General features: G+C 46.3%; 1 protein-coding gene across 2 annotated transcripts; it reads right to left on the bottom strand.

Moving 5' to 3' along the window:
- LOC101078447 (amyloid-beta A4 protein) lies at positions 1-8,232 on the bottom strand. 2 transcript variants are annotated; one of them, XM_011607959.2, is made up of 18 exons: positions 7,994-8,232; positions 5,577-5,744; positions 5,372-5,501; positions 5,167-5,279; positions 4,722-4,912; positions 4,417-4,640; positions 4,091-4,258; positions 2,723-2,856; positions 2,248-2,322; positions 1,805-1,963; positions 1,459-1,587; positions 1,266-1,365; positions 1,082-1,149; positions 728-863; positions 603-656; positions 410-501; positions 186-332; positions 1-102 (listed from the first exon to the last, which is right to left on the bottom strand). In XM_011607959.2, the coding sequence occupies exons 1-18, from the start codon at positions 8,051-8,053 to the stop codon at positions 1-3; spliced, it is 2,250 nt and encodes a 749-aa protein (XP_011606261.1). In that variant the 5' UTR covers positions 8,054-8,232. The 2 variants fall into 2 exon arrangements, with proteins under 2 accessions (XP_011606261.1, XP_011606265.1); XM_011607963.2 differs by lacking the exon at positions 4,091-4,258 and having other exon boundaries at positions 7,994-8,230.
- Positions 8,233-12,289: the final 4,057 nt, after the last annotated feature.

The raw sequence follows: 12,289 nt of genomic DNA, 5'->3' as shown, positions 1-12,289 counted from the left end.
TCAGTTTTGCATCTGTTCAAAGAACTTGTAGGTGGGGTTTTCATAGCCGTTCTGCTGCATCCTGGCCAGGTGGCGCTCCTCTGGCGTCACTGCTGCGTCCACCTGCCAACACAGACAGCAGAGTCAGAACGCCCAAATACCTCTGGTGGATCGACGGACCAAAGGGTGGGAAAATAGTTCTGGACCTCGATCACGCCGTGATGAATAGAGGTGTATTGCTTCTTCCTCAGCATCACCAAGGTAATGACAATGACAGTTGCTATAACAACACCTCCCACCATAAGTCCAATGATGGCACCTTTGTTGGAGCCAACATCATCAGCGAAAAACACCTGCCGGGATAGACGACGCCGTTATGTGACGAGCAACAGTTGCCTGATAGCTCGTGTCGGAACACGTCAGTAATTACCAGTTTCTGATGGTAAACTTCATAACCAGCACTTTGTCTCTTATCTGTCTCCGTCCGCACCTCTGGCATCTCTTCTAGCTTCAGGGAAGAAACTGAAGTAAACAGATCACACAAAGAGAGAGAATAAAAACCGGAATGACTTCTGTCCTTTATAGAATGTTGTATTTGCATCTAGTTACACCTGCACCCTTACCAGGTCGGGTGGGCAGCCCTCGGTCTGGAATTGGACGAGCATCAACTGGCTCAACTGAGGGAAAATCAGTTATGAGTACCTCACCTCACTTGGTAAAGCTGCATCTCAGTGGGAATGTGTCCTACCGTGGTTCTCTGTGTTAGCCTGGTTGAAGCTCTGGTCGATGGAGCCGAGTCCATCTACGCCCATGTCCATAGGGGCAGAGCTGTAGGCCTGATCTGGCATCAGAGCGTCGTTACCGTAACTCACCAGGCCGTCCACCTGTGGGCACACAGTGTTCAACCGGATCTTTGCAGTCTGATCCTGCTGCTGGATCTCTGCACATACCTCTAGTTCAAAACACCTCATCTCTAAATTTCTTACTTTCACCACTCTCTTCCACTTCAGGCCATGTATGATTAATTGTGTGATACCATGGCGTTATCAGCGTATGGAACACAAGTCATGCAGCGTAGGCACGTATGACTGCACCGACTCACCTGTCCTTCGCTCTGCAGGGAGGAAACCTGCTGAGACAGCTCTGACTGGACTCTCTGGACAATCACATCTTGTAGAAGAAGCAGATTGACGCAGCACGGACAATTAGGTGAATTTCTTGTCATTTAGGTCTACAATAACCCTTTTATTGGGTTATTGCTGTCTATTAGCCAGAGTGACACGTACAGATTTGGTTTTGGATCTCACTGGCAACACTGGGGACTTTGTAGAGCAGAGCCAGTGACTGGTTCATCCTCTCATCGATCACACGTAGGTGGGTCAAAACCTAGAAAGACGACGCAGCAACGCTTATTTTCAGGCAGCAGAAGAAGTCGAGTCCTTTTATAACAGCTGTGGTTTGGTCTGTGAGACGGTTTACCTGAGGTCGTATTTGTGCCGCCTTCTTTGGGTCGACGGTTCGCACGTGCTCATAGTGTTTGAGTGTGTGCTGTCTGTCCTTCTGCTCCGCACGGACGTACTTCTTCAGCAGGCTCAGCACCTGACGAGCCTGGTGGCCGCCGTGAATTATGCTGATTATTACACTGGCCTTGTAAATTTGTGTGTAATGTGCTGGTAGGTTTTAAACTTCTGGAGAAAAGTATAGAAAATCTGATTTAACTTGCCTATAAACTGCCACGTTTACAGATGCCACATTTTATAAAAGTGCTATTTTACTGAACATTCCCACGTGTTTTGTCCCTGTGTGTGTGTGTGTGTGTGCGTACCCGTGGGGGGTTGGCCTGTAGGGCACCCAGGTAATTTTCAAGCGTCAGGCGTCGGCGGCTGTTGAGCAGGGCTTCCACTCGTGCCATGTGTGTTTCTACCAGCTGCTGCCGCTCCCCCGCTGCTTCCTGTTCCAGAGCCTCCACCTTCTCCTGGAAGTGCTGCACATGGCAGAGTTTAAAGAATGAACAACGGCCCATTCTGAGAGTTTCCTGGGTTTGAAACTACACTAACATTTTCATAAGAGTTTCTCAAGCATTTGGCTGCAGGTGGGAGTACACAGGCAGATCCAGTATGCGACCTTCAACACAGGAAGGGAGGCGCACGTGACTGCATTATTGGATTTTACGCAATCCAATGAAATCTGAAGGATTTGTTCAAGATCCTGCTCCTACGTTTACTGCCTTCACAGGGTGAGATGCCAGTAAATCTGTGTTTTGCTTACCTGGATGACGGCTTTCTTGTCAGCACGAGGGAGATTCTTGGCCTGCCTCTCTGCCTCTTCCCACTCTCTCATCACCTTAATGTAAAGAAGAAGATAACTGAATCGTCACCTCTGAGCTCAGGTCAGATAGTGGAGTAGCTATGTATGAATCATGTGTCCAAAATCTCGACAGATCCTCAAATAACTAACTCTCCACTTCTGTTCCCAGCTTCTGATTTATGGTTCTTGCAGAACTCTACAGTAGCACTCAGCACAATCCGCTGAAGGTGAAACCTAAACGACTTCTGAACACTAAGTAGGTACAAAGTCAGAGAGCTCCTCCTACGGAAGACATGGCAGTAGCCACGTGGCCTTGGCATGTAGAGCAAGATATCCAGGAATCACCAGTCAGAAAGAGTTACATGTGGAGGGGCTGATAATGGCCACTTCTGGGCAGGGATCATTCTGACACTTTACCTCTAAATCATGAACGTACCTGAGACATCCGCTCACGATGTTTGGCCTCCAGGCTTTCCTTGGCCTTCCTAAAGTCAGCGTGCTCATTGTCGTCACCGGGAGCTTCAAGATACTGATCCACAGCATCTGGAGGACTGGGGGCCACAGTGGGCACTAATGGGAGGATCCATATATAGGTCAGAGGATTAAAGCAGCAGAGTGATTTAGTGGAGAATGAAACTAAAGTATAAAGGATGCATGATGGGCTAACACTGACACTAGAGAATCTAGGCTGAGTTACTTCAAATTCTGCATTAGAAAACACAAAAGTCACAAATACTACTTGAACTTAGACAGTGTGAGTTAGGCTGCACAAAGAAAAACACACATCCCAGTATTACAGGCAGGTTATCTGTAGACAAAGGGGGATTAGTTTCCCAGTGCTGTGCATACAGCATGTCTGTATTTAACGTGGGAGGCTGTAGATAAGAAGAGTGCAGAGTCAGGATCAGGGCAGAGGCAACACTACCGAGGAAACAGTAAATGAACCTGTTACCCTGAAACAACAACCCAGCCATATCCCCAAACACACAAGGACTATGGCGGTCCACAATCAGCTGGTTTAGACACGATGGTGATGCTGTTAGATTTCCATGACATTCCAGATATGTAGCAATGGACATGAAGCCTTGCAGCTGCAAGGCTTGCAGTAACATGGGAGAACAAATGTGCATGCAGACAGACAACACACTGAAGAGTCGGTATTTATACTGCCTCATCTACATGCCAGATGATTAGTTATTCTTCTGGTTAGAACACAATGAGAAGAGCGATTCAATGACGTGTCGCTACCAGAGTGTCATGGCTCCTTTCCAACAAGGAAAGTATCAGAGTATCTTTGGCAATATTCATTTACCTTCTATATATATATTTTAATTATATACCTATAAATTTACCTCATGGACAACAAATCTGCTTAAAAGTCCAAAACCTTATAATTCAAGCCAAAGCATTCAAATGAAGTAAAAAATGAATCTATGAAACTGCAAAACCTGCAAATTTAACAGTCACCATCAATGCTTTATAAGTTCTGGTTGTTTATGTGTAGAATTTCCTTGAACAAGACTGACAAATGTTAACAGTTTTAGGCTTCCTTGGTATTAATACAAGAAACACAGTAAATGTCTATCAAATAGGAATTTTCTTCAAAGAAAGATTTCTTTCAAAGAAAGACTTTGATGCTGATGAGAGATGAAAGTATGTACCCATGAAAGTGAAGACACTCCAAGTGGGTAAGAGCCATGACACACTCAGGAAAATTAGAAGAGACAGACATGGTCTGCAGCAGCCTGGGACAGCAGTCAGGCACTCAGTGGGGACACTTCCTAGCCCCAGTCCTGGAACTTACACGAACTGCTGCAGACAGCTAAGCAGTACTCCTCCGACTCAAAGTTATTCCTGTTCCCGCCACATCCCCCAAACAAGAAGGGAACACAACGGCGCTTCTTGGGATTGAAGTACCAGCGCTCCAGCATGGCACGACAGGGGCCTGACTCAGCCTGGGCCCAACACACCGCTGAGGCATGTGCGCACAGGCAAATAAAATACCAAATGATGCATGTAAGACATGACACGTGGGATTTCTTGGACAACATACAGCTTAAATGTTTGTAACAAAACAACATGAGGGTGAAAAAGGTGCAAAAAAAAAAAGAGTGCATAACCGGTTCTTACCACGAACAACCTCCTCAACTGATTCAGTGGTCGTAGTGGTGGTGGTTGTCATGGCAACATTAGCAGTGCGCTCGTCGCTCTCCTGTTCGTCAGTCGTGTCAACGTCTTCGTCGTCCTCTTCATCTTCGTCACCATCTCCGTTCTCATCCCTCTCAAAAGCGTCTCCAGCCACATCGTCGCTCTGCTCGGTGTTGGCGGGCTCAGCCCCGGCTGTGCGCGGCATGCTGCAGGGGGCAGAGGTGTCTTCCAGTTAGGCTTCTGAAGCATCATTCTGAAACCTCAGCAGCGCATGTGTCACATTCGACCTGTTTTCCGAGTATTCTGGCTCAGCCCCGCCCCACCAGACGTCCGACTCCTCCCCTTCGACCTCCGAGCTGTCCGTCTCCTGCTCTGTCTCGGCTGGACAGCAGACAAACTCTACTCCCCGAAAACGGTCGATACCACACGGCAGCAACATCCCGTAGTCATGGAGATTCATGGAGCGGTCTCCGCAGGACTAATAATCATAAAAGCATTTGTTAGGCCTTTTAACAATAAAACCACACAGTACGATTTCATTTCAGTTCTTTCATATAAAATGTCTGAGCATCAAGGTGGTTGGACAGTTCTTTAGTGATGTTGATGTTTCTGAGCAACGAGGGACAGAAGGAAGAAAAGCCGATTATTCAGCTTGAGAAATGTGGAAAACCAGATAAACCCCACCTATAAGGATAACCTATCAGTAACACAACATTCCAAGACGCCGCTCACCTCTTTGGCCACAGTGTGCCAGTGCAGGTGGCTCTCACACTGGTTCATGCGCTCCTGATGAAGGAATTTACATTTGTCCGGAACAAGCAGGGCGTCACTCACAAATTCCCCAACTACATTATATTAAAAAAAGACACACAGGTGATGTTGCGTGGCGTAATTACATAGGACAACGGTCTGTGCGCGTGTCATTGAAGCTGCTTACCCAGACAGCGGTACGGCACCACGATGTGTGTGTGGCTGCGACACTGCTTTCTGCCTTTCTTGCACCAGTTCTGGATGCTGACGGGCTGGTTTGCCTCCACGACATTTGTGATTTGCAGCTCTGGGTACACCTGGAGAAAAGCCCCAGATTACTTTCTTCCATGACCACCTGTTCGCCATCTGTTCTTACTCGTCTGTTTTAATACCTCCTGGCAGTACTGCAGGATGCCCTCCTTGGTGTTGAGGCAGCTCTTGGTGCCGGAGGGGTCGGACTCCCATTTTCCGTTCTGCACATTGATGTGCATATTGAGCTTACCACAGAACATCGCCACCTGGGGCTCCGTCAGCAAGCCCACAGTGTCGTCAGCCGGTATCTGGACAGGCAGGCAGGCAGACAGACAGACAGACAGGCAGGCAGGCAGACAGACAGACAGGCAGGCAGGCAGGCAGACAGACAGGCAGGCAGGCAGGCAGACAGACAGACAGACAGGGGGGACAACAAAGGGTTAATCAGAAGTCTAATTGTCTACTCACTTTCACAAACAACTGTATGTAGAAACTTTACTATCAAGAATGAACAAAGCTGATTGACTTTTTAAATGTACTTTTACAAATTAAATCATGTTTAAATTATAAATACAAAAAAAGAGTGATTTCAATTAAATTCCTCTTAGTATATTCATGAGCTGTGAAAGTGCTTTTCACCGCCATTGATATCATAAACCAGAAAGATTAGGACTGCAGCCGAACCGTGTCATAATTGCACGTTTTCCTTAACGATTGATGCTGATCATGGAGGAAAAAGCTGAAGACAAAGACGAGGCTGCAGTCACTTGAATAATTGTCACTGCTTCTTCTCTTTGCAGAAATTTGCCACTCAGATCAGCATATTGATTCTGTAGGTATGCGGTTATAGTCACAATCATTAAAGCAAAATCGAAAATTAAAAATTATTAATTTCTACTTAAATACCGACATGTAGATCAGAACTAAAGAGTAAAGAAAATGCTATAGAATCTAGTTATTCAGCAGGTGTCCCTACAAGATGTCTTTGCAGTAACGTTCATTGGAAAACCATTAAAGGCAAAGGAACATTTGCTACCTCTAAGCCCCTCCATAACTATTAATCACACAGTGATAACCAGTTTAACCATTTCATCTATCATACTAATAAACCTGGGAAAACTGCTGCAGAGCTGTCGGGATGTGTGCAGCTTAATAATGGTTGCCACAAAAGTAGAACTACCAAATGGTAAATCAGATGCAAATGGTAATGATCTAAACTAAACTAAGTAAATGTAAGCATAATAATAATATTGGCAACCACAATACAACAAGACTATTGTCCCAGGATAAGCACAGCTGTGCAATGTGTGTTTTTGGGGTAAACCTCTGAAATGCGACCTAAAATAAAGAGTGTTGCGTCATGTGAAGAGAAATTTTACACTACAGCACAAAGGAAGATAGTGGGAAACCTGAAAAAGGCGTTTTGTTGTTGTTGTTTACTGAGCAGGGGTGTGGGGAAAAGATTATTTCAGATGTGCAGCCTGTGTCGGCTCCATCTGCACCTTTTGCATCTGTGCAGTTGAGATGCTGTCGCCTCTTTTCCATCTTTTCCAATCTGACCAAGTATCTGTGTGCCTGTTTCTCTCTCTTTCCATCTATCGCTTTCTGTCTCTCACTGTCTCCCTCCCTCTCCCTCTCTGGAAGAAGCAAAAGCAGCAGATCTACAGCCGCCATCTTGCTGGTGTCAATTAAATAAGCCCGTATCCTTTATGCAATATGCTGAGGAAAATCCACCCTTTAACCACAGGACCAGCGAGCCAAGACCGCGCAGCAGCAGCATTAAAAGTCACCATAAGTCTCACATTTATTCGGAGAGAAACATGTGAACCTGCATATGCATCGGAGACAAAATAAACATGCACGACATTGATGAGCTCAGGATTGATCCAATATTTGACGCAGACCCGTAAATCCAGTCGGCGACATCTGTTGTCTGTTTTCTGGAGCAGCGCGCTAACGTTAGCTTTTAGTCCCGGTTCGACATATTTAGGTGGCCTATGTTCCTGCTGTATTTTTTTTTTAAAAATAGCTAATATTATAGCGGCGTCCCCATCCTTTATTTTATTGTTATTAGGCGTAAAAAAAAAAAAGACAAATCACAGTGGGAAACCTGTCCAGAACCAGGTTGTCAATCCCTGACATCTAACGACAGGCCCTGGCAGCATCGCCGACACTACTTGTTATGCTAATTCTACGCAGTTGTCGCGTTTTTACACCGCGTATTTTCAAGAAATAACATCACTTTTATTTTTTCCACAAGACAAACTAGATCGTCGAATGCAATAAATGCCGGCCCCGGCCAAAGCTGCGTAATTACAGCGTTATGCGCGTTAGCAGCAGCGCTGTTACGCAGGCTTCAAACCTTTGGTGTGATTTTAATGAGCTATGATTCCACATCTAAACCAGCAGATCACAGCAGCGGTTAATTTTAGCTCAACCCGCCGCCGAGGTCCATCTGACGGCTGTTGTGGTGTAAACCGACCACAGGCCTGGAACACAGCCCGGAACAGCTCATCCACAGTCGCTCACGCGTCCAGAATCTCTCCGCTGGACTCACCTCGGATGAACGCGTCAAGGTCGCCACCAGTAACAGCACGAACGCCGTAGTCTCCCCCATTCCGTCCTCTCGGTATCCAGCACGAATGTCCGCAAATTCCCGATTTGATAGATATTATGAAGCCAAGCGGGTGATACGCTGCGCCGAAAAAGCCCCGATTGCACAGGTCCCTCCCTGGTTAGCTCCCAACGGCGGCGGTGCTGTAGAGCCGAGCTGGAGGGATGGATTTGGTGTTGGCTGGATGGGGGTGGGGAATGTGTGTGTGTGTGTGTGTGTGTGTGTGTGTGTGTGTGTGTGTGTGTGTGTGTGTGTGTGTGTGTGTGTGTGTGTGTGTGTGTGTGTGTGTGTGTGTGTGTGTGTTCGTTTAAATTTCTTAGTGGCTTTTTTGGTTTGCGCCAGCTTTGTGTCGAAGTTGAACTTTCCTTAGCAAAATACTAACATTTAAGTCCAGCCTTTGTGAATTTCTTTGCTTACTTTCTATGAGCCAGATTTTTATTTTCAATTGTCTAATATCTTCACACCTTCGTAGCGTTCGTGAGTAATTATGTCATTATTGCAGCACTGGTAAATATTGCATTTCTGTCTCAAAAAAAGAAAGGATTTGGTCCGGCATTTCAAACACTTGAAATAGATTTTAGAATACAAAACAATGCAACTTCAATTGTTCTCATACAATCTCTAAAATTCACTAAAATTAGAAGGCTTAGGATTTGTTTTTGTTTTTTACAATAATTCTAAAACTGCTAAAGTCTAACAGGGTTTATTGTTATCTTCTGGTGATGGTGGTTTATCCTGTGATAACACTCACATTTAAATCAAGTTCCTATATGATGTATCTTTTGTTTTAAAAAATCCAGAACGTTGCACATTACACAGATTTACATCTTGTAACTTTCCCTGACTTTGACTTACAGAAGGGGTGTGGAAGGAGGTGGAGACTTTGCAATAAAAATTCCTTTGTGTTGCTACATTTAGATGATAAATTGAATTTCGGCAAACAGAGCAGTTAAACAACTAAAGCTGTTTGTTGACTATGTTTCTGTCTACAAGGTCATTTGCAAAGCCAGGGAAGTTCAGTTTGAGTCTTAGAGGATCAAATCACCATGCCCTTCATATAACCTTGTAATAAAATCTAAAATGTTCAACTGTAGCTGACACTACTGCGGTCAAGCCAACCAACACTTCGGCAGAAGCAGAAAATGTGTATACAAGGCATTATGGTAGGCATTACGGTAAATGCTGAGCACAACGGAATCGGTTTACTCTTGAATTTCTTTCTTTCAGTAATTCTGAAACTCGGAACAATGAATTCCAATTTATTTCTTCTGAACTAAAGAATATAAAAATGAGTGGGGGAGCTGGACCAAGTAAAAAGCCAAAACCGTACCATTTCCATACAGAATGGGAGGTGGACTTTTTTTTGTCACTTTCAAAATGCGTTTGCCTCATCTGCCAGTCTGCCATCACTATACCGAAAAAGGGAAATGTGGAGCAGGATTTTCGGACTGTTCATAAAAGCTACGATACTAACTTCCCTCCGAAAAGCGATCTGAGAAGGAGAAAGGTGAAGGAACTAAAATCTCAGTTGTCCGAACAGCAGTCATTTTTCTCCCAGCTGACTTCAAAAGCAAAGGCAGCCACCGAAGCCTCGTTCCGGGTCACTTCATCGTTAAGAACAAGCAGCTACTGTCCGGACTATGCATCCCTGGCTGATTCCATTCAGTACAAGTCATCAGAGAAAGGTAATGACAAAAAATGCACAGATTGCACAACAATGATTTTAATGATATGATTTTTAATGATTTTAATATATTTTTCTATTATCTATCCGGATTAATGTAGATAATCCTTGAAGATATAAATTTAATCATGGATGGACTTTGTTATATATTATAGCACTCTGGGGTTCTTGGCTGTGGAAGATCTCAGGCAGAGACTTCTGTCAGCTTATTCTGCAGATGAACTCTAGTGGTCCGTTCAGAGCCACGCACATCTCAACTTTAGTGAACGGCGAGTCTCAGCTGATTCTGGGGATGGGGGCACGCTTACGTGGTGGCATCCGACAGACCTGTGCGTAGGTCAGTTTGGAGCCCACCTGAAAAGTCAGAGCACAAGGATTTAGTTTCAAACCATGAGCATCTTTGCAACAGGTCTGCTATGACCTGAGGTATTTCTCCTGTCAGGGGTCTTTGCTGATAAGTGTTGATGTGTCTATGACCAATCAGGGCATTCACTTTATGAATGAGTAACATGAATGGACACAATTAAATCAAGCATCAAATTAAGCATTAAAAACTAAACACCCAAAACTTACTTGCTGTCCTGGCAGATGAGCTGGTTGGTCGATGGTCTTGGTCTTTGGACTCTGCTCTACATTCCTGAAGAGGAACAAGTCTCAGGTGTTACCAAGTGCTCCGCAAGTGAAATAAAGTGCGAGCGAGGGTGGGGACCATAAACTTACCGATTTAACATTGGCTGAATATTCTGAGCCTTGGAGGGCTGGAGCTCCAACACTGGCCCTGGGATGTCCACACTGCTGCCCGTCTGGGGGAACTCAGCCTGGGGTGTGTTCTGGGACCACACCATTCCCTTCGGCTTGTCCCCGCTGTTGCCCCCTTCAGCCATCACTCGCTGCTCAGGACAGACGGCGTGAATCTTTGATGGGGTGGAAGCATCTTCACAAGCACCAGGGGGCAAAGTTTGAGTGCCAACGTCCTGACGCTCAGGTCTCAGGGTGCCAAGGTCTTCAGGTGCCTTATAAAAACAAATTGGGACAGAGGGACCACCCTCTTCTCGGCTCGGGATTTTCCTTATGCGTGAATTCGCTGGAAGCCATGGACATTTGAGCTCTGCATTGTCCTGCCATTCAAACTCGGTGGATCCACGGCGAGTTTCTTGACCGATATCCAGTGAGGATACTGTGGTCAGACGCACATCGACCTCACTCGGTAGAGACAGTTCTGGAGAAGGTGTTGGCAAAAAAACAGGGTCTGCTCCAGGAGGAGGTGCTGGGAAAAAAACAGGGTCTGGTCCAGGAGGAGGTGGTGGCAACAAATCAGTGTCTGGTCCAGGAAGAGGTGCTGGGAAAAAAACAGGGTCTGGTCCAGGAGGAGGTGGTGGCAACAAATCAGTGTCTGGTCCAGGAAGAGGTGCTGGGGAAAAAACAGGGTCTGGTCCAGGAGGAGGTGGTGGCAATAAATCAGTGTCTGGTCCAGGAAGAGGTGCTGGGAAAAAAACAGGGTCTGGTCCAGGAGGAGGTGCTGGGAATAAAACAGGGTCTGGTTCAGGAGGAGGTGCTAGGTAAAAAACAGGGTCTGGTCCAGGAGGAGGTGGTGGCAACAAATCAGTGTCTGGTCCAGGAAGAGGTGCTGGGAAAAAAACAGGGTCTGGTCCAGGAGGAGGTGCTGGGAAAAAAACAGTGTCTGTTTCAGGAGGTGTGTGGAATAAACTGGTTAGCAGCACGGTGGATGGACCAGGCTCGTCTGTTGCCCACTGACTCTGCTCCTGCTCAAGGTCATCAGCGTCGATGGGACGTACGCTGTAGAAGCTATTTGACCAATCTGGAGCGTTTTCCTCTCCGCCTGTGCTCAGTCTGTCCAGTGCCTCACAGGGATGTGATTCAAGGGTTTTCTCATCACATGCTGCACCGCTGTCTCCTTTGAGCTCTGCATCCAAGCATGCATGCTGGGTTCCTGCGGTGGTGTGCTGCCTCAGCTCCACCGTCGTCGTGCTCCGTCTAATGTAGGGTGGGAAGTCTGACAGACTGCTGTCGCTGTCACTGTCACTGTCACTCCACTCGTCAGAAGAAGTACTACAGCAGCACCCCATCTTCTGCAGCCTGAAGCAGAAACAACAAAAGCCACTGCCATGACCACACACACTCAAACAAAGTCATTAACAGATCCGTTCGCTGCTCCAGCCTCCTGGAGAAAGACGAAAGTTCCACCTCGCCCCCTCCCCAGCCAAGACTAGCACAGGTGAGGGGCTCACGCCCCTGCCAATCATTGGGGCGTGAGCAAGGCTGAGTTAGGCTACAGTTTGAGAGGGTCTGGCACATGCTACACAAGCCCCGCCCCCACCCGTTTCTCTGTGACTTGCATCAAACCAGCTCATGTGCATGAGCCCCGCGCACGAGTCTGCACTGACACGAAGAAGCACATCCACATTAGCAGAATCTGATTTATATTGAACACATTTAGACTTTGGAAGAGTTGCCAGCAGAGCTCAACTTGATCCCAACCATCAACTCCCAGTTACTTACCTTTGTAAGTGTGTACGTCAGTACGTAGCTTGTCT

The sequence above is a fragment of the Takifugu rubripes genome, chromosome 1 (genome assembly GCF_901000725.2).
Source record: "Takifugu rubripes chromosome 1, fTakRub1.2, whole genome shotgun sequence".
NCBI classification, from domain to species: domain Eukaryota; kingdom Metazoa; phylum Chordata; class Actinopteri; order Tetraodontiformes; family Tetraodontidae; genus Takifugu; species Takifugu rubripes.
This window is presented reverse-complemented; position numbering and strand designations above follow the sequence as displayed.